This window comes from Centrocercus urophasianus, unplaced genomic scaffold (assembly GCF_019232065.1).
Source record: "Centrocercus urophasianus isolate 14NV4802_14NV808 unplaced genomic scaffold, USGS_Curo_1.0 seq_24, whole genome shotgun sequence".
NCBI classification, from domain to species: domain Eukaryota; kingdom Metazoa; phylum Chordata; class Aves; order Galliformes; family Phasianidae; genus Centrocercus; species Centrocercus urophasianus.
In genome coordinates, this window is record NW_024884800.1 from 8383125 (window position 1) to 8409493 (window position 26369).

Here is a 26369-nt window from a genome sequence, read left to right on the forward strand (position 1 = left end):
AAAAAAAAAAAAAAAAAAAAAAAAAAAAAAAAAGAAGAAGACTAAGAACTGAAGAACAGGAATTTGTAAAAAGCAAATTTCATAGTTTTAAAGCTAATTCATAATATTAGGCTCAGTTTCATTATGTGCAAAGCTGATAATACTTTATTCCGTTTTACATCATTGCCTAGCAATCTTTTCTTGGCTCTTACTATCTGAGAGATACTTCACAGAACTCTTGTAGGCCCAGCCAGCATTGCCTGTCTGTTAGTACATACTTCTTACTCATTCCTCGTGAGATAATTGGCATTTCTCTGCTCAAGGGTTCCCCCTTGATCACAACAGATACTATACCTATCACCTCCTCTCCAGTTAGCCTACAGAACCTTTCTTTCATTTCATAAGAATAACATCTAACAGTCTGAACAGATTTTTGGTGTACATGGAGCAAATGAAGCATCATGTTTGCTTAGGTAACACAGAAAAATCTCTTCATTTTTCAGCAATTACATTCAATACAAATATTACGTTAGCAAGCTTACCCATAAAATATTATTGTCAGTTAAGGAGTAAAAGCATTTCTGCATAATACTACTACTGTTGTGAAGCTCACAGAAAAGGAAAAACACCTCCCTGACTCAGGACCTACCTCTCCCAGGTATATTCTAGGGTTACTGCAAGTATTCATTGAAAAACTACACAGAAGATTCTCAGGTGAAAGTGGCTTCCTATTCAGTGGGCTTGGTTTTATTTCTGTTTCGGGGGGTTTCTGGGTTCTGGTTTGGTTTCGGATGTGGGTGGGGTTTTTTTGGTTGCTTATTTATTTCTGAGTAAATAGTACCATGCATGTTTACTGGTCTTTAGGCATCTCAACATAGTTTGGATAGAATCACAGAATCACTCAGGTTGGAAAAGACCTTAAAGATCATTGAGTCCAACCACAAAAGAACTAGAAGCTACTTCAGTTTATCCTGATATTAATATTTGCAACCACAGTTTCTAACTAAGAGCTTAAGTACAAAAATAATAACACCAGAATTCCCACTGAATACACCATTCAAAAAGGAAAGTGCATTCAGTCCAACAAAAAGCTGCATCTTGATAAAAACTTATCCTGAAAAAGTACTGCTTAAAAACTAGTGAAGACAATATATTTACTTGGAGTAAGAAAAAAAGTCTTCAATTTCTTTGTATTCTTCCTCTCAGTAAGAGAAATCAGAACAGCAGCAGTACTACACAGCGTATAAGGTATGTAGCTGGAAGGCTGAACAACCCAGGAATGCGTATTTGGATAATCTGAGTTTGTTATTAGTCTGAAGTTCCGCTCAACGTACTCTTGTCAGCAACTCCCCACACCAAAATTTCTCTCTTAAGTAGCAAGTGGAGCATGTACAGCAACCTCCATCAAAGAGGCGATTAACAACAGCTACAAAAAATAATTACATATAAAGATGGCCTGAAAGACAATACTGTACCTACAGTGACCTCACTGTATTCACAACACTGATAAAACCATTTTCCTTTTTTAAAAATAGTGCTTTTTTTTATTCATCAAAAGAGAACAGCCCCAAGGTCACCTGTCAATAACAGAACAAACCCTCAGTAAATCACAGTGCTTCACAAATAAATTCCTCATCAGTAATTAAAACCAGGCCTCTCTGGCCCTGTGTTATCAGCTCATCAAATTCATTGCTCATCTAGAATAACAGATCCACATCTGCAGTCATTACAGCATGCCAGATAAATCAATCCTCTCAATGATGCTTTGAGCCATCTCTGCTCCCTTTTAACCAGCCCGATATTTATTTCCCCCTGACACTTCTGACATTCTATTTACTGTAGGCAAATGGAACTCATACGGCACCTTGTAATGGCTTTACCAAACCCCATTGTGGGGCACATCTTCGAAGACTGATGGTTGCAATAAACAAGGTTTTATGGTGTAAGTGTGAGCTTCCAACTTTTTTTTTCCTCAGGAATTCGACTTCTGCAGTGAAGGTTTATTACATTTGATTGCAGGTGGAAAAGCTATATCCACTTGGAGTCCTATTAGCTAAAAGCAAGCAGAAAACTTCTGAAATAATACTATTTGTGCACTTTTATTCTTGTATTGATAACAATACAGAATAAAGCATGTCATTGTCAGGAATCAGAAAGAAAACTCATAGTTTATCATTCTGCCTCCACTCTCCATCTGACCAAATCAAACAATCTCCTCTGGTAAACCTCAAAAACAGAACAGCAGCAATATATAAATGGCTGCCTACATACAAAGTACGTACCAAAACTTCTCTAATACACAATGTTATTTTCACTCACATTTGATGTGCTTACATAGATATCTATAAACATGGAATGGAATGAATTACCTTTCTCTGTCATCTATACCCAAAGTCATAGGTTTCCTTCACAGCAGAAACCAAAAATTCGCACTGTTGGGTTACCAGACAGCACATGCACCATGCACGTAAGGCGGCTGGTTTCAAAGTGAGAACAAATGGTCTTCTTGAGAGTACAACAAAGAGCACAAAAACTACTTTTCAATATAAATCTTGATTGTTTGCACACTATCACAGCTGCTCTATTCAAACAGTGCAAATCTGTCTAAATGAGAAGGAAAACAATTTCTGAAGTCTGAAAGAACCTCCCAGAACACAACGTGTGTTAAAGGCTCTGAGTTCAGCAATTTCAAGATCTTCAGCAGATAGACCCCCATATGTGAAGGTGGCATGCTTACACACAGAAAAGCATATTTATACCGTGTATGCCTACAAGCATATGCTATCCAGCCATTAACCTAGCTGCAGTACTATAAATCCATAGTTTCTATGCTACAAGGAGAAGCATACTGTGTGTACACTGACTACCAAAACGGGTTTCTCACGTAGCAGAGAACTCAGTGAAGAAAGGCAATCCAGCTCAGGAAACCAAAGCCTATCCCAGTTAGCCAGCTGCAGTGCAACTGGATCTGTGTCACTTTGCACAAACCACCCTTAAAAATGAGCAGTGCTCCACACTGCGCCTGTAATTATGCATGGCTTAAAATTGACTTGCATTAAATTACTGTCACAGGGTCAGTGGAGCTCTCCTTTGGCATATATTAAGATTTTATTTCTAACATGAAAAGACTTCTAAGTCCATTTTTTCAGCAAAAATAAAGCTAAAGCCTATAGAAGGCTATGAATTCTCAGATGCTCTTTTGAACACTGATTCAAACATGACAGGATATAGTCTTTTCCTTAATGAAAAATCTATATTTATCACTCTATTGTTCTTGTGTACTGATCCTACTGCTCTCTGAGGCCAAAGTTTGAATATATTGGATTTTGAAATAATAGCCCAAGGCTCTGAGACACTGAATCGTGATATATAAATGATGAGACGCTAGTTGCCTATTTCTCTCTTTCTCACCACAAAAAGAAAAGGCACATTCCAGACTGAAATCCCTTCCAGTCTACATTGTCTGTACAGCGGTCATTATGTTGGGATAGTCACAAAGCTACAAACAATAAAATCAGATTATACTTGGAAAAAATAATCTACCTGTTCTACAAATGAATCTGTGATTTGTTGCTTAAAAATGTGTGAAAATCAATTTCTACAGAGCCACAGATTTGGTAAGTTCAATTTGTTTGGCCTGTTTTAATTCCATTTGAGTTCACTCATAATAAAGAAACAAAACATTTAAGAAGAACTAATTCGGGACAAGGATTTAGGGACTGAATTTATTATTCACCTTACACTTAGATTCTTTGGTAAAATAGAGGTTAAAAAAGAAGAAAACCCATGCATAGGGCTTTTTAGTGCTTTCAGAAGTTTTTTTTTTTTTAATTTATTATAAAATTTAAGCAACTGTTATCATGAATGCACAGGAGAGAATCTGAAGAAAATGACAGGGAATTTTTACGATCACTTCACAATAATACAGACTTTCTATCCTATAATTTCTACCAAATCGTACTTTCTCCATTACTGTATTTTCAGTCCTCGAGGACTAACTGTGTCCAGATTTTGTTTCTTGAATGGATCAAACCTCTCTTTTCATCTCAAGGCTCAGGCTTAAGTTTTCAAAAGCAGCCATAGAAATATGCATCTTGCCTCAACATCCATTAGATTTTCATACAAACCTAAAGATCTCTGATCTTCACTCCTTTCGTCAAGTACCAGAAAACTGAGATCTGAAATTCATAAATTACTTCAGCAGTTCAACAAAGAGTACCCTAGTGACAATTAACTCCATGGGGAAATGCTGAGATGACTCAAACAAAATCACAAAGGCAAATAAATCTCCATAACACTTAACAGAAATCTTTTTTAAAATTGTTAAAGTTATATCATGTAGATACATATGCTTGTATACATATATTATATAATATAAATAAAAAGAATCATGCATCAGGCAACAGTCCATGCTACACTATTTTATCAAAGCTGCTAAGCTACACACATCTAAGTTCTTTGATCATCAAAATCAAATGCAACCTCAATTTCATGAATCTCAAAGCAGATACTTCCATTAGCTACATTCCATAGCATGGAGCAAGATCAGTTCTGCATTTATACAAACAAACAAACAACCCTGCTCTCTTCTGCAGGACACAGCACCTTCTTGTACGGTTTCTAACCAAAAATCAAACCCACTCATGCTAAATTAGCTGCGAGTTTATGACCAAACATAACACATAACAAGATAAGGTTGTTCAGACTATGAACTGCATATACCCCACTGCACCATTCTTCTGAATACCGGGTTCAGAAAAACCAGCATCTGGAACATTTACTTCAGAAGAGGTTTAACATGTTCTCCATAGGTAAAAAACACAAGACCAATTGCAGCCAGCTGCTAGCACAGTGCTGGGAACATCTCTGTGCTCAACTTAGGAACTGAACCTGGCATCTCCACAACCCTGAGGGCCCAAAAGATGGCTGCAGCCTCACAGGCAGCTGCACTCACATGTGCCCCTATCTTTGTGTTACAGTGCTTGCCCATCTGTTTGCTCAGCTTATTCAATTAAAAAAACCTGTAGAAGACCTCTTAATTCCTGATGCTTTTGTTAAGTTTCCTCCTACACTAGCAAGCAGCTGTGCACACCAAGGGGTCACAGGAACAGGGCAGGATGGACTGGGAATGCACAGGCTGGAAGGAGCCAGAACTTGCCCTGCCAGAAGTGGTGAGCTACCCCATCTGCTCACCCAGTACTGTGCCATGGCGCCTCGGGGCACTAAGCAGCAGCGGATGCCAGCATCTACTCCAGAAGCTTATGTCATTCTGATGCACTGATGTCATTCCATTTTCTAGTTTGTTTTTAAGTTTGATCAGTGGCTATTTCCAAGAGAGACTTCAGCTGCTGAAGGGTGACAGAAGGACGTACTCGGGTTGACAAGTTATTTAAGACCTCCAGATACTTAAGGCTGAAGGCACCCTCCCTGTTTTCAGCACAGTCTTTCCATTAAAGTGGCTTCCTACTGATAATTCTGGTTTTGCAGATCCAGTCCTGTAGAATTATACTTTTCCTGCTACCACTGGATCCATGTATTTTGAACTCATACAGCTATGGATGAAACACCCTGAAGTTAAACATTTTAAAGCAGCACTAGACACCCCTGAAGAGCTGAATCTCACCGACTTATAAAAAGATCAAGCACCTCAGCAGCAGAAGTAAACGATAATGTTCTTTTTCCAGCTCTGACCTTGAAATCATATTGCCTCATTAGTCGCCATTATGACGACAGCCCTGTGCTAATTTATTTGTAATGAATACATGATAAGGAAATCTACCAAGACACTTAAGAAAGAATGTGACTAATTCTTTTCAACTGTCTGAAGTAAGCTTCCTGAAATGTTTCATTAAGTGCAATGCAGAAATGCTGTTCAGACACTTTACTACTTGTTTTCCAAACTGCCCTATAGAGAGCCATGTAAAAGTTTCTTTTGAAGTGTATACGTCACCATATAAAACACTCTTTTCCTAAAAATGGATTTTTAAAATTTGTCTTTAAGCTGGGTCATAAGCAGATTCAAAACACTGCATTAAAGAATAGAGACATCTTTCTAGATTATTATGCATATGTGTACAGTATTATATGCAATTTGTATTTTATTACCTTTGGGTAATTGGTAAATAATTATATATTAACCCCTTAACAGGTGATTTTTTAGTGTTGGCAAGTAAAAAAAGAGGTCACGTCAGTGCTCTCAGATAGCTCTGTTCCCGTTCTTCCAAACTTTTCTTTAATGTAATACCAAAGCTATTTGCTTTTTCTCCTCACTCACTTCATATATTCCCACATATGTAATGTTAGTCTAAAAACAAGCTTCATTCAATAATAAAGAAAGTGACTTGCTTTGCCACATCTAAACTGTAATCTTGTCTAAACAGATAAAGTTGATAATTTACTGAATTATCAATGACTGTCTACTTTTATTTAAGAATAACTCGCAAGAAGTTGAAAGTAGTGTTTCTGTGATCAATTCCCTGCACAGCTCCCCAAACCCACACAGCAGGCTCTGGATCCATGTTTCACTCCAGCCCACGTCACAGCTGCCAACTTCTAGCACAACAGGAGACATCAGCCCCTGAAGAAGCCCAATGAAGGACACCATGATCCACAACCACCAGCTTCCTTTTTGCCACCCTGCTGACCTGCTTCAGCTACATGCTGGTAGCACCAGGGGGAATTCCATGAGGCAGCCCAGCACTCCAGCTCTCCCCAGCTGCCCAGCAGGTGCAGGTGGAGATGCATCTCCAGAAACGAGGAAACCAAGTCAACAAGTTTCCTACATTCCTCAAGTCTTCATTTCAATTTGATAATTTTTTCAATACACTTAACCTAGCTGGCAACTTCCAGCATTCATGAGTTCCTTCAGAATGTTCATAAATACATCATAATTAACAACTAGGAGCAATCCAAAAGACAAAGAAGCTGAAAGAAGCAAAAGGCAGCTCTCAGCAGAAGCTGACCAACAAGCTGATGGGCACTTGGTAATACCTCCTTGGCTGAGTGCTGGGTGACCGCAAGTTTTGGATCAGAAGCACCACCTCTGCACAGACTTTTCTTGCCCTAACTCGTCCATCCTGTGAAAGCCATTCACAGCCAAACCTTTGCAGTGTTCAGCGGGAAAGAGTTTTACAGTTTGCTGTACTTGCAGACCACCTGCTTCTGTTTTTAACTACCGATAACTTCATCTGCCTTCTAATTCCTCTAACCAGCCATGAGTGCTCCCTCCTTCCATGCTGTTTCACAGCTTTACACCACCCTTGGCCAAACACACAGAAGCTGCTCTTCACCCATCACTCTCACTACTTTTCTGTTGGGTTTTGTTCTGCCTGGACACCATTACTTTCTGAATAATCCCAGAACGGCTCAAGTTGAAAGGAACCTTAAATAAGTACATGAAGAGCCCTCAGGCAATCTGCGTATATTTAAACTGATTTAAAATTGATGTTCTCCATGACTATTTCATCCTATTTACTGGAAGAGAGCTGCAAGCTTTAGCAACCAATTAAATAAGAGACACATGTACCAGCACGTGCAAATACGACTTAAGCACTCCTACTATCCCCCAAACACTCCCTGCCTGCTGCCAAAATTAGACCTTCATTTCCTGTGCTATTAATAGCAACAGCAAACATCTTCTATGTGTGTAGAGAACAACTACAGTGCACCACCTACCTCCTACCCGACACCTTCCCTTGAAGAATACCAGGCTAACGCTTTCCTGATCTATTCTTTTCTTTATATTAATCCCCATACAACATGAGAAGTACATTATATCATACCTAAATTAAAACAAACATAGCAAACATTAATTACCCCATGCAAGAGAAAAGCATTGTACAAACTCGTTTGAAGAACCTTTGAAATCCATACTAAGAGCTCTTCTTTGCTCATTTCCTCTCACATCAGGACCCACAACTAAGCTTGCTTGGACCCTTTTCCAGTAGTGATACATTACTTTAATATGAATAAAATGTACATTGACATGCAGAACATTTTCTATTAACTAACATGAATGAAGTGAGAGTTCTGTTTACTCTTTCTTGCACTTTTTTTAATACTAATTCTGACTAATTTATTAATGGTGAATTTAACAGTACAACTTCCCCCCATAGGCATTATTTTAAAATTGTACAGCCCTACTCATGGATCAGATCCCAGTTGAATCATACAGAACATAATAGAACAAAAATACAGTTCCTTCTACAAAGAATTTACAACTTCAACTGCCGATGCAGGACAGGAAATAAAGAACATGAACAGAGCAGCAGAAAAATACCATGCAGCTCAGTAGCTACTGGGTCTTTAGGGGCTTTGTTTGTTTGAGGGTACTTTTTTGTTCACCTTTTTTGAAGTTTATTTGCGGTTGTTTTTACTTCTTTGTTTAAGTTTTTCAAAACACTAATCACCATCAAGATTTTCAGTCCTCATAGCAATAGACATAAAAGAAAACACAACTCTGTAGATGCTTCTGGCAACGCCTGTTACAACACAACTGACAGCATGGAGGAAGTTTCAAAGCAAAAATCTGCACAATCCCAGAGTCAGGTCCATGCTACCCAAATAGCAAAATCAGGAAAAAATCCAACAGACAGGACAATTGGGAAAGGAAACCTAAGATGAAGGACTTTGATGCTAAAGGGAAAGGTAATGCCGGATACGAGTTCTAAATTACCCAAAAAAGGGCGATGGTCACAATCCAGTTCAAGAAAGATCTGCTTACCCATTCCATGGATCAGGGCTCACCAAAAACTCCAAAAAAGAGATCTCCAAGTAGAGAACCCTCCCTGGTGACAGCCAGCCCTTAAATAAGGTTAGGGAGCAGTGGAACCTGGTTCCAGTCAATCAGTGAATTGCTTCCACCTGTGCTCCCAGGGCTGGCTGTGTCCCTCCACCAGGTGCTCAATCATTGGCTCAGGCTGTGACTTAGCAATTCCCATACAGATGCATTGCAGAAATAAAAATGATTCCTGGAAAGCTGTGAACATGCATGTTTGTACAGTTTAGAAATTCCACCTTCACCTTCCTACACTTCACTAATTAATTTAATGGCTATTTCTTAATACATATAAAGTATGACCAAAAGAGAATAACTGAGCAGAATGTACATACGTACACGCACACACTCCTACTTCAAAGTGTAACCTATACACAGCCTCATGAGTTTGAAGATCATGTGCATGTCATCTTGCCTTCCAAGTTTCCACTGCTGAGAATCTTTACCTCCATTCTACCACTGCTTTTTCATACAGCTGCATCCCAAAACTTGAACAACACTGAGTCACAGACTGCTACAGTAAGTGAATGTGACATTTTTAATGTGAGTCACTAAAAAGTAGAAATTGAGTAACTTCTGAGCTGAGAAGCTCAAAATTCTAAGGTAAGAAATGATAAAGCTAATGTAAATGTATTAACATGACTACACAAATGTTCCTACTATGTCGTTTCATCTATAAGCTTCCAGAACAATTTCAAGTGTACACGCTACTGCTGTGGGAAGCATAAGAATGTATTGCTTTCAGTATACCAAAGTGCAGCTTCATCCAAACAGGTGAAGATACATTGGTCCTTTACATCAACTAATTAATGATGTGAACGTGAAGTACGAAGACCACTTCGTATCATACTATGATCTCAGGGTTAGGGTTCCAGATACATACTTTGAGCCATGAATTCTTGAATATTTCATTATTTCTCAATCTCAATATCTCTTTTCAATAACAGAATTAAACATTTCTTCAAAAACTATTCAATTAACCCAACCCACAAGTACACCTCAGAAGGGACTACGTTTGGATTTCGAACCTAACTTGAAATTAGTGGGCAACAGAGTAACTTATTTAAGATTATTTCTAAGAAATACTTTTAATTCGTATTTGATTAATATTAAAATAGCCTTAACCACTGAAAACAGGGGCTGCATGAGTATGAAAACCGTGAACAGTACTGAATATCACTGTAAGTCCCAAGGTCATGTGAAAAATCCTTTAACTCGTGTTTCTATTAAAATACTTTTTTTCAGAGGAGCGTCTGCTCATCAAGACAGCATACTGGTAACAGCAACACATCCCACAAGGCTAAGGAAAACCTCGACAAGGGGAGTAAGCATTCCAGGAGGTATGGGCAGTGCATAAGCAAAGTCCTTTCAAAGGGAAGAGAATTTCTGTTGGAACTTCCCTCTCCCCGTAAACAGCCACTTGAAAACTGCTGCTTTAGGAAGGACTGCTCGTCATCTCAGAAACACTGCTATAGAATGAAGACCAAAAAAAAGAACAATAGAACACTGAAAATAAAAGCCATGTAACAGACACTCCCCTCAAAACATCTATCACTCAGGCAAAGTGTACACCAGCCTTCAGGTGTCCCACCTTCCTGCAGCTATCCAGTTTAGGAAGATGTTATTCCATGCTCTAGTAAAAGAGAAGAAAAAAATCCAAACAAAAGAAGGAAAGAAGCACGTCTTACACTTGCTCCCTTCTACTTGTATGTAATCTTTTTGGTTGCTCAAGCGCGGGACCAGTTCTTAACTCCAACAGCTGAAATGCATTTGTATTTACATTTTTAAATATGCCATGAATAGGCAGCAAGCAGTTCTATAAAATTGCAGGCAGGTTAAGACTGGTCAAAAGAAATTCTCACATGTAGGAGACCTCACAATTATATAAGGTGTTACTGTAGGTCACTGTGTTATTAAAGATGATAGGGACTGACAAACTTTAATAGTCCATCTCAGCACAGAGAATTAACACCTCTATGTACACACTACAATTAATCTACAAATAAGAGATACTTGAGGGAATGTGCTTCAATGATTTCATACTCTTGAACACAAATACAAAGAAAAATCGTGAGATAGCTCTGCTACATCTTCCATTTGTAAATCATACAGAACTACTTGGATTTATTCTTTCTTGTCCAGCTTCTTGCCAGACCGACAACTTAAAATGATCTGAGATCCAGAGTGGAGACCCACCATCTACTGTCACATCATTACTCAAAGAAAAGCGGCTAGTACAGAGGTAAGGAAAATACCTGAATGAGCAGCTGGTAACAAAGACTTCGGCACCCATGGACAAGAAGAGTGGAAAGATAACTGAATCTTTACTGCAGACCACTTTTCTTCCATTTTCTTACACGCAGTAGTCAGAAAATTCAGAATTAAGACGGAATTTTTTAGATTCCTCACTGATACTAAAATTTTAAAAGTAGCTCCCAGAGATGGTGCTGCACACCAGATGCCATGACATATCTCAGCAGATTCCCTTCTAAGATGTCCTGACCTCAGTATCAGTCTTACCATACTACAGCACTTCAGTGAAAAAGCCATCAGGGTTAGAAAATTCAGCTGGATACTTGTCCAATGCTCTCTCCATTGATTTCTCACACAGTATCAAGATAAATACAAGGCCTCTTATTATCTCTGTGGTGGCAAATAACTGGATCCAGCAAATCTAAGCAGAAAAACGCAGTCTAGGATTATTTGTTCCTTAAGTATCATATCAGAGAATCTCCAACTTAAGAGGAAAAATGTCCTTAAATTGTCACGAGAGCTTTTTCTGCTAAGACTCAAATGAGAACCTACAAAGAAATGACTTCCTAACAAGTTCCCCATAATTCTAACAATAATCATACACATGTTTTGTAAGAAACTTCAATGTTTTCTCATCTTTCCTTTTGTGAAGAATTTTGGGATGATAATGGTGAAAATGCCGACGAAGATAAAAATAAGCTGAAAATTCAACTGTATTCCTAGGGGGCACAGAAGGAAATGCAGCCTCCCCACCCATAATGTGTTTATGTAAACATTATGCCAGGAGTTGTGTCTCTGTCAGAGAAATGAAAGCAGTGCCAGAACTGACATTCTTAACACCAAAGCATCCAAAAGCTATACAAAAAAAAAAGCATTTTAACAGCTTTTAAATCCAATTTGTGTTTTTTTGGTGGTGTTTTTTCTAAATATTTTAAGAGATGATGGAATATTTTAAGAGACAACAGTGAATAGAAGTATTTGTTAGACTCAATACATCTAGTACTAACATGACAAACACTTTTATTTAAAAAACAATCTACAAATACACGTTTTTCCTTTCCAATCATAATACTGAAACCAGACACACTTCCACTGCACTACTTTAGAATTTTCTCTTACAATTTTCATAAAAAGTGACTGAATTCTTTAGTCTTAATAACTGAATTTTAAGAATAACGTGGAAAATTATGAGCAACAAAGAGTGAATAGAATTATGATCTTAATAAAAAGCATCACTAAAGCAAGCCCATAAATAGCAGAAATATCCTTTACTGCTTTTTGAACAAATACACAAATTTCTCTTTTACAACCACGGTACCTTCAACAGTTTCATTGTCAGATTCCATTTTCTGCTTCCTGCATTCTCCCCTTCCCTCGATTCAAAACCATCCCTTTAACACATCATTCCTAATTAGATGATTAGTGCTTGGAAGGGCAGGAGATAAGTCATTTGCATAATTTAATCATAAAAAGAAGTTAAAGATACAGATTTTGCTGTTCGTTTGTACAATTATCTTCACCGGCCTGGGGGGCTGAGATTAATGTGATTAAACAGTATTTCTGCAAACAGGCAATTGTGTGTCCTCTATTAAAGCAGAGCTGGAGGCAAATGAAAAATTAATTTTAGAAGACAATCAATTTTATTCTACATGACTGTAATAAATAACAGCCCATCTGCACACAAGTCATTAGGCCCTGGAAGGCTACACGTGTCACAAAGTCTAAATGACATACAAGGCCGAGTTTTCCACCAAAAATGAATGAGTAATAAATGGTCCACCAACTGCCACTTCAACTCACAAAATGCATAGGATTTCCCAGAAAAAAACAGGTTGATGTGAAGACTGCTAACCACTGATGGTGATCTAAGCTCACGCAGCATTCAGCAGTGCAGGTATTTGGTGGATCACCGACCACGCTTCTGGTCTCAGATTGAGGAAGTTCGGATGTTTCCACGCACATCAGTGAACAGCTGTACTTTACAGCATTTGTGTTTCGTGAGACTGCTACTGCTTTGAAACACAGAACTGGTAGGCCTTAAAGAAAACTGAAGTTTCTAAGGTAACCATTAAAAAACATTTATTCCTTCTGAAATAAATTTTCCAGAGCAGTTATTTTACAAGGAAGTTGAACTGATAACACAACCTACATTTTTAGTACATTTCTAGTACTACAGTGTCAGTTAAATTTATGTATTATTTAAAACTTTTGCAATTTGTTAGTACTTAATTTAACATCTCACTTTTCATTACTATTGTAGCACAGAGATTCTATGTTTGAGTTAAAAATTAAACAAATACTTAAACTGAAAAGGAAAAGTATCATTTAAATTAAGAACCATTTATGACATAGTTTGAGTCTCATCAGATTTACGATTTCCTTAATACCCATTATTTTCCTGCTGAAGTTAACTTGCTTATAATCATTCCTTCACTACCTTACAGTATTTGTTTTCCTTTGATAAGCAGTCCATTTTGCCATAAAAACTTGAATTCATATTTTGCTGAGGATGCATGGTAGATTGCCTCCACAGACAGCGAATCTCCTGACCATGATCCAGCCAGCCATTTGCAAGTTGGCTTTCCACCCACATTTTTAATATTCTCTCAGCCTTGGTACTACCATAAGTACTAGAGCTATGAAATTCACATTAGAAAGCTTCCAGTAAATTGTTAGAAATGAAAAAGACAAGCTTCTTCAACAGCAAAGGAAATGCTTTCTCTCCAAACACAGCTACTCCACAGAAGATATCTGTATCAATCATCACCATCTTAACATTTTCCACATGAAAAAAAATAATCAAAACTCCTATATAAGTTTGCATTAACATCCAGCAATCAGCAGGCCCATATTCCTGACAACAGTTCACCAGGTAACGGCATCATGTGTTTATTGAGCCTTCCTACCTCTGTGCCTTTCGTCAGAAGAATTAAAGTACACAGAAATTCCTTACCTGAATGTTCTGGGGTTCTACCAGCACTTTGCGTGTTTGTACGGCTACGTGGACTTAAAGAGAAATTAACATCCATCTAAATACAACATTCCCTACATATGCAGGGGTTATTAGTGAACACCCAAGCTTAATTAATTATCTCACTACAGAAAGTAGAAGAATGAACATCAGCATCACAAAAATACTGCCACCCTCCCAATAGAGATCCAAAGGTTAAATTCAATAGATATAGATAAGTCACAGAATACACGCAGCAACAAAATCAGCAATACATTCAGTATATTATCATGCATGCAATGCACAGATAATCAGATTTCCTGTGGAAACTTAGCATGATCAAGTCATAGCTCACTGTATACACACTGCACACAGTGCATAGCTGCTCCAACCCTGTTTGGATCCCCATGCCTGATCACACAGGTGTTGTAGGACCAGACGGATCAAGCACGGCAGCTGCAGCCCAGACCTTCCAGCCCCTGGAATCCCAAATACACTGCAAACACCAACTCAGGCTCTGTTCTTTCTTCTCTTTGTATGCCAAAAACCAACTCCTAGTAGGAGTTCATGCTTCGCAGTACAACCTCACTGTGAGCCAGTAGAAGGCGGGCGTCAGAAATGGTCTGTGATGTCTTTTGTTCCTTTCCTAGAAAGGGAACACATAGAGCACTCATCTCTACACAACACTAATTACAGTATTAAGAGATAACCAAGACTCTTTTTAAAGAAGTATCCACTCATCTCAGAGAATTGAGAGATGTCTGCACTGATATTAGGGCTCCAGGAAGAGACACCGAGGGAGACAACCAGCACAAAGTTTGTGTTTCTGTTTTGCTGAAACTTGCTGAAGAGGTTAGGAGAAGCATACAAGGTGCAGCTCCCTACGCTTAGAGATAAAACATGGAAAAGAATAATTCAGACTCTAATACAGTACCCCAGTCAAATCCAGCACAGGGCTGGTTTACTCAGTCCCTAATCTAGCTGACTTAAATGCCTGGAAGAGTTGAGCATGTAACTTTCTATCAGAACCTAAATTTGGAAGACAGAACGAGAATACAGAATCTAGATTATCCTAAACTGAGAATAATTAATAAAATAAAAACCTGTGGCTTTTCTTGAAAGAATTTCTTACAGATAGTTTCTACCTGCATTGGAATACACAAGTGTAAGAACTCAGCTGCCCAGCTTACGCTCATCAGATCTGAGCAATGCCCAAACTTTGCAGAAGTCTCTTCCTAAAGACACACCATGGCTGCAGTAGCAGACAGCAATGCATCACTCCTTCTGCTCAGGTACAGCCCAGAGTGGGAGCGCAGCATGCTGCTGTGCTCCAAGGATGTGTGCTGCAGCAGAGGGGCTGCGGGCACCATGAACTCTGAGAGATCACTGAGAGCTAAGATAAATAACAAAATGAAGCCATCAGAGCAACCATGCAGCTGGTAAAAATGACTTCTTAACAAGTGTCCTCAATTCAAAGCATTTCTGTATCAAGTACGTTAAGTGCCTTAAAAAAATTCACTAAATAAAGCCACACAAACCTACAAATACATATTTAAATGATAAACTAAAAGCTATCTGAGTTCATTACCTTAAGCCTTGCTTTAGTACTATGCGAGCTCAACGGCAGGCAGGCCGGGGCCCAGGGCAGCCTGCTGTGGCTGGGGGCAGCCAGCCCAGAGCAAGTGCTGGGGCAGGGAGGGCTTCAAGGTCCCTTCCAACCCAGTCATTCTATAATTTTCTGACTGATATTCTACTGCTTTCTAATTGCCAGCATTTTGGTCACCTTACCTTGTTCTGGTTTTGTGGGAGAGAGGGAGTGTTGTGTTTGGTTTTTTTTAAATATATATTTTAAATCTCATGAAATTGAGTTTTTCCAACTTCTGTTTTTAGTATCATCTCAATCTAGAGAGAACTGCCTTCCTCAGCATCAAAGCTCAAATGCACGATGAAAGAAGAGGCAGCTCCAGAGATGCAGAGCAAGCAGCCTTCATCAGCCTCACAAAACACAACTGGGAAAATGTTTCCCCAACACAGGGCCTTTCCTTATTAACTGTTATAAAAAGTCACCCAGCTATCACAAAAGTGTGCTCGGTAAAAACTATACTAGGTAAAAACAACTGATATGCATAAGAAAAAAAAAAAAAATCAATAGTATTTTAAGTGTACTGATAAGAAGTAAGTTTTATATCTTTTCTTTAAACTAGCTTGATCTTCTTAATTAGCAGCTCTTAAGTTATTGAAACATGTAAGTAACCGAATCTCCCTACTGGCACAACATCTGTGCTAGGAGTTTCATTACTGCCGCACCAATTTTGTATTACAAATTAAAAATCCTCTTCTCTGGTAGCACTGAGGAGTAAGACAAGTCATCAGCACATGCATATAGGGTTTCAGGAAATAATTTGTGAGACACAAAGCCTAAGCTAAATGTGACATGGACGACACATGGGTTACAGCTCACATTCTGCTCTAGAAAAGGCAAATGCAGTGGCAGTTTCTGCACTGGCCCAAACTTGAAGTTTGAGTCAGCAGGTCAGGGACTGTACCCATGGCTAGCAGTCCTGTACACTGCCAGCTTCAACAACTTCCATCTCACTGCCATCCCACTGCATGCTAATCAACAAGTTTCTTCTATATCATCATGATTTCAATCCTGTAAAGTGGTTGCCCAGAAAAACTGCAGAGTGTCTGGCCAAGGACATATTCAACACCTGACTCAACTGGACAACCTGCTCTAGCTGACCCTGCTGTAGCACAGGAATTGGACTGTGTTGCCTCAGGAGGTCCCTGCCAACCTCTGCTGTTGTATGACTCTGCCAATTCCAATGGCTTTAAATCTCTGCATAGTTATGCTGTAAAATAACTTTGATTAGCTTTTATTAATAAGCCTTCTGCTTTAATTTCACTGTCTGTACAGGCTTAGAAGCAGCAGAGAAAAGTGACTCAATGTTTTGCTGACTAAAAGTAACCTGAGAGCATCCTAACCTAAACATTATTTTGACGCACTGGACAGAACAAAAATAAATAAATCACATGCTGGGAATTTCATGTACTTACATGGCTACGGAAAATATTAAAAACGAAAGTAAAAAAGAGAAGTCACTATGGTAATCCCTACAGCCACACAAGTCTATGTGGGAAATTCAGTTTGTGTCCACAGCAAACGCAATAAAAATTAAGTTTCTATGGTATTCTGAACTCTGGCTCTTTGAAAAATTCCATACATATAGAAAGGTGTATAAAGATCTAACACGGCATCGATGCAACCGATGCATTTTCCATCTCTACTTACAGAGCAGCTGAAATATGATACAAGAACCGTGATGGCAGAGGCCTAACACTGGGAACAACAGTGCAGACTATTAACAGTGAGTACAAAACAATATGGAAAAACTGCAAAGCACTGAGATTCTTTAAACTGAAAATCAGAACCACCTCCATCCAAAGCAGCATTAGGACTTGATGGGGTTCATTCTGTAAGAGAAGAAAAAAAACGTAGAGGTGGCATTCAAAGAGTAAGTGCAGCTTTCTGAATGTGTTCTGGCATGAAGAACACTTCTGCTTCTTTGTACAGGGAATCCATCACAGCCTTACGAGCTGGTGAGATGTATCAGGCCGAGTCTCAAATAGAAAAAGTAAAAGAAAAGTGCACTGAAAATGTAAAGTGTGTCACGTTTCAGTAGTCATAAACAGACTAGACTGCATATACTTTTAGAACAAACACAATAGGTAGCATCTTAATTCTAAAAAAGGTACTTTACACTCAAAACGGTTTTTCCTTTGATTTTCCTATTCAGTAATCAGATATTCAATTAAAATAACCCCCTTCACAGAGATAGCATAAAGGAAAAAAAAGACAAAATCAGTATTACAGCAGACAACTTCGAAATCCTGTGTCTACTCTACACTTTGTGTCTACCCTATCCCTTCTGTCATGACAGCTTGTGAAATGATTTGGAAACATTTCAAAATAGTTAAGATTTCTACCTGATTCACTGATACCATACACCACAAAAGTATCGGCATTAAGAGAGACACAACATGAGTTGAATTGCTGGAAAAAATCTGAAGAATCATCTACTAAAGATTGCCTTGCTGCTTACATTCACATTGTGTATTACGAAATCACTGTTCACTTCAATACCTCGGTGTCTATGCGCCAAGTACTCATACCACAACCCTAAAACTGTCTGAAGAAACCTTCAATTCATGATAATATTAATAGAGCTTTATGTAGCATTGATAAGAGGTCGTATGCATACCAGATACCCAAGTTTTTACACATTGCTGGTCAAAAAAAAACGTCCACTATTAAAGAATAATTCAATGAAGGCTCTGCTTGTGATGGTATTATCATACTTTTCAGTATAAGCAAAAAGAGACTCCCTTCTGTACAACTACTAAATACTTAGGATTCTAACATATTGCTTCAAGCTATAATGGTTATAACTGTTAATCCAATACACCTTTTATACAAACCCATAAACACACGAGTGGAAAAATAGCACAGATGTTCATCTCTAATGCAATTTCCATTCAATTTCCTAAGTGCAGTCCCTGTGTGCAAACTAGCTTAACGTTATGTTTAGCTTGCAAATTCTTTTAATAAATAATGAATGCAATAAAACTGGTAGATCAATGGCAAGCTGAGAAATCATAAAAAAAAGCCTTTTGTGCTCATGCTGTTGCCGATTTCAAACTTTAATCCAGCAGCAGATCGATACTACTTTTTCTTTTTAACCCATCACATAAATAGCAGCTAGACTAGATGTAGGTTAAATGCTGCTACCAGATATCAATTTCCAGAAGCTTGATAAGATCATCGGACACATTTCCAATTGAACATTTTATACCTTCACGTACACACACCAACACATACTGCTAAACGTTACATGTTAAGACACCAAACAGGAACAAAGCCAGCATTATTCATTTCTTTTGGTTCTTACTTTTTAGGGAATTGCTATTTTTCAGCAAGTCAATAAAAGCTCCAACATCATATATTTTAATGAGCAAAATGGGTTTAGCAGGTCAAGATGTACTGACAAGGAAATACAATCTCCCCACACTTGTTCACAACAATAAACTTCCTATGCACACACAAACACCACAGCTGTGCTACTAGAAAGAAAGGTAATTAAACAAATTTAAATTGTACAGAATTTGGATATTGTAGCCTTCAGGGGAAATCAATATTCAAGTATGTCAGCTAATGGATAGGGGTGCTTCTTACAGCTCAGAGAATAGGGGGAGAGCAAACCCTGTGACTAACTCCACGAAGAGGCAACAAAGATCAGAAGCACGGAGCCCCAAGGCACAGTTCTAATATCAAGCAGTATAAATCTAAATCACTGTGAATTACTACAAACTACCATACTTGTGCATGGCAATGCATGTTCAATCATAACAAAGTCTTGCCTTGGCTTACACCACGAGAACACGTCACAGGAGGCACTGACTGCAATATGCTTTTTCCTTTTTGCTATTCACATAAAGAAGCACTAAAATGCTGCACTTCCATGCACCTGCACAGTTTAATTACATTGATAATTACATGAAGTTCCTGTCTATTTCCTTTGTAAGTATTTTAAACAGAAGTTTTGGGCAGTTTTATTTACAACATAAAACTCAAAATTACCACCTCTAGAACGTGCAGGGAAAAGATTAAAGATCTTACCAAATTGTTCTTGCCAAATTAGGCAAAAAAATTAGTGCCTGTGAAAATGCCAAATATGTCTAATTCTTTCACTGATATTTAATAGACTAAATAAAAAGTAGGAAAAAAATGGATTTTAATCATGCACATCACACCTTTGATGAGAAGGGATCGGATCCTTCCACCGTTTCTAAGCTCTTTGCCCTTGCTCCAGCCACCTTGCACAGGCATGGAAGGGAGGCTCAGCACAGCCAAACCAGAGCAGGGATCTGACAGCTGCGACTTAAGCACCTTTAGCACCAACACTGACAAACAGCTCTCACCTAATTCCAGTCTGCTGCCAATGAATTCAGCAAGACAGTTCTTTGAAACGCCTCTGAATGCTCACTTCGGTAATTTTGCAGAAATTATGCAAGTGAAAGGATACCAGTTTCTCACGGTAAGGCCGCTGCCCCATGAGCAAACATGATTTTCTAACTCATTGATTCTTGCAGTGCCCCTCAGTTCTAACAGAGCTCATTTCCACCTGCCCTAAAAACGAACCCCCCCACACACAGGCTGTGCATCCAACAACAGCCCCAATGTGAGAATAATTCCCCGTTCACAGAGCTGGTCACTTCTGGAAGCTTCCTAAGTATAATGCTATTGCCACACATTGATATATTGACCACAGAAAGGCAAATACAACAATGCCAAAGCTTACACTCATTTGAATAAACTGTGAATTTCTATTACATATATTGTTTCCTTTATCAAACTGAAACTACTGGAGCAAGAATACCAAGAATGCCAACATAAATCTAGATCTGTTACAGCCAGTTTCTCCAATTTATTCTCAGAAGCCCTAATGACAAAAAGTTAAAAGTTCTTCTGTTCCAGAGAGTTTCAGGAAAGTAACAGTCTCAGTAACTTCTAATACATTAAAAGGAAATAAATCTGGTTTAATAAAACGATGGAAGAAAATCACGAACTACTGCTCTATTCCCAAGGAAGCACAAGCATGTTTTGATAAACATCAAAGATAAAAGGCAATGCAAACTGTGTGCAGCCTACTTGGGGAAGAATTGCCATTATTCATGGCAGAGGACTTGGTGTGGTCTTTTCCAGAATTCAAAACCAATTCCACAAAGACACATCCCAGCCTCTTCTGCTGTTTGCGTTCCACAGGTTCTGCTCCAAGATAATGGGTAGCAGACTATTCAGATCAGAAACTAATGGTGACTGGCAACCTCTCTAACACAGCCGGCACTAAATGGTAAAAAGAGAAAAATAATTAACTAATATTCCTATTTTGCACAAAAGACGTTGACTCAAACCACAGTGAAATCTAAAAGAACCAGTGTTTTCTGTTGTTGTTTTTCGTTTGAAGAAATCCTTACTTCAGCCTGCAATCAATTTGGACACAACCATATTCTATTTATAGTAACACTTTTAACATGTTTTAGTCTTATATTATTTATTTGGATCATTCCTATTACAATGAAATATTAATGCTGAGAAAGTGGTTACTCTATTAAGGAGCCATCCTATGTTTAGATTTTAATATTGATCTACACTATTTGGGCACAATTAATCATTCCATATGAAACTGAGTTTGTGCGACTTTGTGTTAGAACACAATCAGAAGTTTAGAATCTTCCCCACTATAATGTCATGATTAAATTTATATTTTGACCTATTCCTAAAGGCAATTTAGTTATTCTAACAGAAGGGGGAAAAGGGGATACCGCCACTTTAAAAGCTTCAATCTCTTTGACATTGCTGGCAGTGTATGGGAACATTAATGCATCTGTCATGATAACAAGCTAAGAATAACATCTAGACATCAAACCGAGCAGAGAATCCATCTGAAGTGATTCATTCAGATCTGTCTCATTGATTTATTAAACACAGGGCAACATCTGCAGCCTCACAGAGCCGCTTGGCAAAATTAATGCAAGATCAATTCAAATGGAAAAAAGTGCAAAAGAGATAAATCAAAACACAATTTGCATGCAGCTCCACAATCAGGCTTATTGGGTGCAAATGCTCAATTTCCCTCCCAAAGCAAATGAGTTTAAATGTTGTTTTATCTTGGTAGAATTGTGTGATTTGAAGTGACAGTGAAGAGTTCTGCAGGTTGAAATGGTGAAAAGAAAAAGAGGAGAAGAAATGCATATTCAAAAGGTCTTTGCAAGCAACAAGAATATCATTAATACCTAATTGTTTAGCTTTTTTGTCTTTGCTACAAAAAAACAGCATTTTTCAGTTGTGGAAGTCTCAGTAGAAAATTACATATGTATTATGCATATACACATGCAGGAAACATATAAATACTCTATTCTGGAGAAAAAGCATGTTACACTTCAAATGGAAAGCTCTACAGCTATGAAAAGAGAGGGGAATTTTAATCAAGGCTTCTCTAGAGTAGATACTCTTCTGTTTAAGCATTTTGGTACTTCCAAGCAAGCACAGACTTGCAGCGTGTCCAAAAAGAACCAGGGATTTTTTCCAGAAGCATAATCAATTTGCTCAGAAAGTGGAAAAATTCACTTCTGCATCTGTAACAAAACCCACGATGCTGGTGATAAGTCTCGAGAGAACGCTTTAAGAAAACCTCTCCTACAATGAAAAAAAGAGAGCAGAAATGAATCGTTTCTGATTTCAGTATGTCACCAGTCCGAAAATCCACTAGTTTGGTTGAGTCTGAATGCACACTAAATATTTACTTAAGCAAAGAAGTTTATGTAATCAGATGTCCGCATTTAAAATCAATAGACACAGAAGCTCTGTGCAATGCTTCTTGACGAGATCGCATTAATTATAATCCTGACATCGTTCTGCTAATAAAAGACAGAGTACTGCTGACTCGAGGGGAGCTTTTAATAGACGACACAACCAGACTCATTTTCTCATAAAATACCTGTATTGCTGCTTAAATTAATTTTTAAGGGCTTTCATTGTCTGTGAATAGACAAAGTAACACAAACCATTAGCTGAACTGGACTCTGAATCATAAAAAAAAAAAGTTGTACTAGAATGCTTCCCAAAAAGCAGTATTTTATCTCACACACTGCTCTTCTTACTACACAATGAAAGCAGCAGACCAATACTGTCCTTTTTCTGTAGGAAACAGTCATTAAATATGAAAACCCTGAAAGAAACGTCACGGTTACATTCATGTTATATTGATACTTATGGACTGATGTATGGACATCATGGAAGCGTCCTCTACACAGTTGTAAATTTTGTGATGAAACCACAGTATAGTTTTCTACTTTACATAAACCTTATTCTTTGCTGCTAAAATTAAGCCTTTGCTCCTTCATTTCAGTAATCTTTGAAGATATTCTGAGCAAGTTAATGAATTTCACAATGATGCTGTATTCACCACATAGTTGAAGATGCTACTTGCAGTGAAAGGAATGGTTTCATTTTACAAACCTTGCTCCCAAATTCAGTTACAAAACACTTCTTAATGGCAATCAAAGATGAGCACATTTTGGTTACACAGCTGAAATTAACATGCATACTTCTTTAAAAAAATGCAAAGGTCAAAGATGTTTGTGTTCCAAGTACGTAAAACTCCTTCCATACATCCAACACACAAAAACTTATGGCTTAAACATACACTTCCCTCAGGCAAGCTCAAGTTAGAAAAAGGAACGGAATAGATTAAGCAGAATGCCTATTATTCCACTTATTTATTAATTGTTTGCATTACAACTAAAAGTTGATTAAAGCACATAGTATTGTAAGAAATGTTAATTTCTGGTAGACAGCTAACTTAAAAGACAACGGCAACCAATGTTTCTCATTACTTTTTCAGACAGTTTTAAAGTTCATGTTCTAGTGTTCAAACTACATATAAATTTCTATGAATTAAAAAAGCAGATACTACAAAAGCAATGACAAATATTCTCATTTGGAAGCAACTCCTGAGTCATGTGGAAAAACAATACATATCTAAGGGTTTTTTTCCCTAAAGGATGACATTTTTGCAAGACTGGAGCTCCCAGATCCAGAATTCAAGCACTGCACACACAGCTGCCCACAGCCCTAGCCCATGTGTTAGTTTGGTACCAGGCACTGCAGTGATGCCCCACTCAGCTCACAGCAAATGAGAAATCAGATCACACATATTCAGCTATTGGCATCCAGCTTTCTCTATCACGAAATCTGTGCTGTTGAGGAAAAAGCTCTGTAAATACAGTGACAAGCTAGGCATTCAATTAGCGTGACAGAACACCATTAACGTCGTTAAGTTACAATACTTGAGAAAAGTTTCCTACGCGCTGATAACGTTTATCACGCACTGCATCTGAAAGTGTGAACGCAGCAACACCTTGCTATCCGTACGTCAAACCAGCGGTGTTCTTTAGCGATATATAAGCAAAGGCCGAGAGATGTTTTAAAAAGCGAGGAGGCAACGAAGAGGGATCAGCTGCTCCTGAGGAGGTAGAAACAGAGAAAGCCCGAAGCGGCCCCGGCCCCGCACGAGGCTGCACGGCCGCCCGCGCATCCCACACCCCCAATCCCCCGCCCGGCCCCGCTCCGCCTTTCCCTGCCGCCGCCACAGGTCGCGACCAAAAGAAAGGTAAAGTCGCGAACCAACGCTTTTCAAGCATCCCGCGCTTCAGCGTTTCTTCATCCCCAATCACGGGCTGTAAGGGAGCAGACACCGGCACGTATCTAAGGGATCGCCAAGCGGGACCACGCATTCTTCTGACGAAAACTTTGGCAGGGTCACTGAAAAGAAACGGCGTGTTTCTTCAGCTGCCAGCTTCCACGCCAGCCGAGTTTCGGAGCCGCCTCCGCATAGAGCGGCCCTAAGGAGCACCGCCCGCAGCGCCGTCCCGAGCAGCCGCTGGGTTCGCGAGGACAGCAAAGCCAAGGGGCCGTAAGAGCCACAAGAGCCACAAGGGTCACGGGAAGGCAGCCGTGATGTCAGCGCGGCGCTCGGTCCCCGCGGGCACTACGCGCACAGCGGCGCGGCGCCAGGCATCCAGCACGAGCAGCGCCGACGGACCGACTGCGAGCGTCTCCTGAGCTCGACAGAACTTGCAACAACAGACAGCCTGGCGCGGCGGTCCGTCCTGCTTCGGCCCGCGGAGGAAAAAAAGCGGGTCGGGCCGCAACCGGCGCGAACTTCACACGGCAGCCGCAGTCCGCAGACACGGCGACGCGTGTGTTAACGAGCGCAGAAAAGAAGTTGCTTAAGAGCTGCGCCCCGCGAGAGTGCCGAGAGCCACGGAGCTCGGGGCACCTCCGGCACACGGAGCAGCCGGCGCTCCCACGCGGCCCCGCCGGGCTCCGGAGAGCGGTGATGGCGGGGCTCTCGGAGCAACAGTTTGAGTCCGGGCCGCCCCGGACACGGCGCGCCGCCGCCCCTCAGCTGCGCCGCGAGCCGAAACTTTCAGCGACGCGAGGAATGGAGGAAACTCGGAACTAAAGGGAAGAGACAGCAAAGCGGGCGCGGAAAGCGCCGGCCGCCCATCTGCGGGAGAGAGGAGTTGGAAGGCGGCCGCACCGCCCCTCCGGCCGCTCCGCCGCGCTCCCCCCACCCGCCCCGCGCGGACCCCTCAGCCCTCGGGCGGAGCAGAGCTGCACGGCGCTCACCTGGCGTTGGTGCAGTCGTTGTACAAAGTTTCGAAGTCCTTTCTGGTGATGAGCTTGCAGCGGTTGACGCCGGGCTGGATGGCTCCCAGCCCACGCAGGATGCGGACCTGCTCCACCGTGCAGACCACGGGCGATATATCCAGCCGCTTCAGCTTGGTGTACACCGTGTGCAGCCCTCCCACCAGGTGCTTGAGGAAGAGGTCGAAGACCTGCGGCAGGCAGATCAGCTCCTGCCCCTCCACGAGGAACGAGGCCACCTTCACACCGTGCAGGTCGACCATCTTACACTCGTTGCCGCCGCCGCCGCCGCCCGCGCCGGACCCGCCGCCGCCCGCAGAGAGGAAACTGTTGACGAGACTGTTGGTGAGGCGCGGGGACTCCGCGGGGCTGGAGTACAGCGGGTCCGCCCGGAACAAGCCGGCCGAGCCCCCCGCGCCGCCGCCGCTGGAAGTTGCGGCGATGACGGGCGGCGCGGAGACAGCCATGGCCAGCCCGGCTCCCGCAGCCCCGCGCACTCTCACCGCGCTGTTTGCGGTACTACTAAAAACAGCGCCGCGCGCGCGCCCGCCCTCCCACACGCAGCGCCCGCCGCCAGCCGCGCTCCCAGACCCCTCCCCGGCGCCGCCGGGGGGAAGAGTGATGGCGCCCTCCAGCCAATGAACCCCGCCCGCCTTCGGGCCGAGCGCCGCCATTGGCGGCCGGGGGCGGGGGGCGGGGCGGGGCGGGGCAGCGCCAGCCGCAGCACCTGGGCCGCGGGGTGTGAGGCGCGGGGCGGCGCTGCCGGGGGGAGGCGGGGCGGTGGCGGGGCGAGGGGAGCCCGGGGGTTGCGTCCCGTCTGCTGGGCGTGCGTGTGTTCCTTCGCTAACAGCCGTAGCACAGAAAGTCTCGAGAAGTCTCACGTGTAACTTACTGAAGTTCCGACCATCCGGCGCAGCACCGTGTTTCAGGTGCAATCGTACGGGGCCGCTCCTCGCGCCTGAGGCAGCACGTGCGGCGCTCTGCCTGCGCAGCCACGGCCCGGAGCTGGGCGGGCCGCGCTGTGGCGGGAGTAGTGGCGGGAAAACCCAGCGAGCTTCGTGTGTCCCTGAGGAGTGCTGAGCGAGTGAGTGCACACGAACGATGGTCAGAAAAAATGCACGTGGAGGTGTTGAGTCTGG

The 26369-nt window shown here is 40.9% G+C and overlaps 1 protein-coding gene across 3 annotated transcripts in view; it reads right to left on the bottom strand.

The window, feature by feature from the left end:
• The window catches only part of DACH2 (dachshund family transcription factor 2), a 264018-nt gene extending 238321 nt beyond the window's left edge, over positions 1–25697 (bottom strand). For 2 of the 3 annotated variants that reach the window (XM_042824971.1, XM_042824970.1), the window contains exon 1: positions 25213–25697. In XM_042824971.1, coding sequence (XP_042680905.1) covers positions 25213–25697 — 485 coding nt within the window. Of the gene's footprint in view, positions 1–24204; positions 24317–25212 lie in introns of those variants that run through there. The other variant, XM_042824972.1, reaches the window with a different exon arrangement.
• Between the last annotated feature and the right edge of the window lie 672 nt (positions 25698–26369).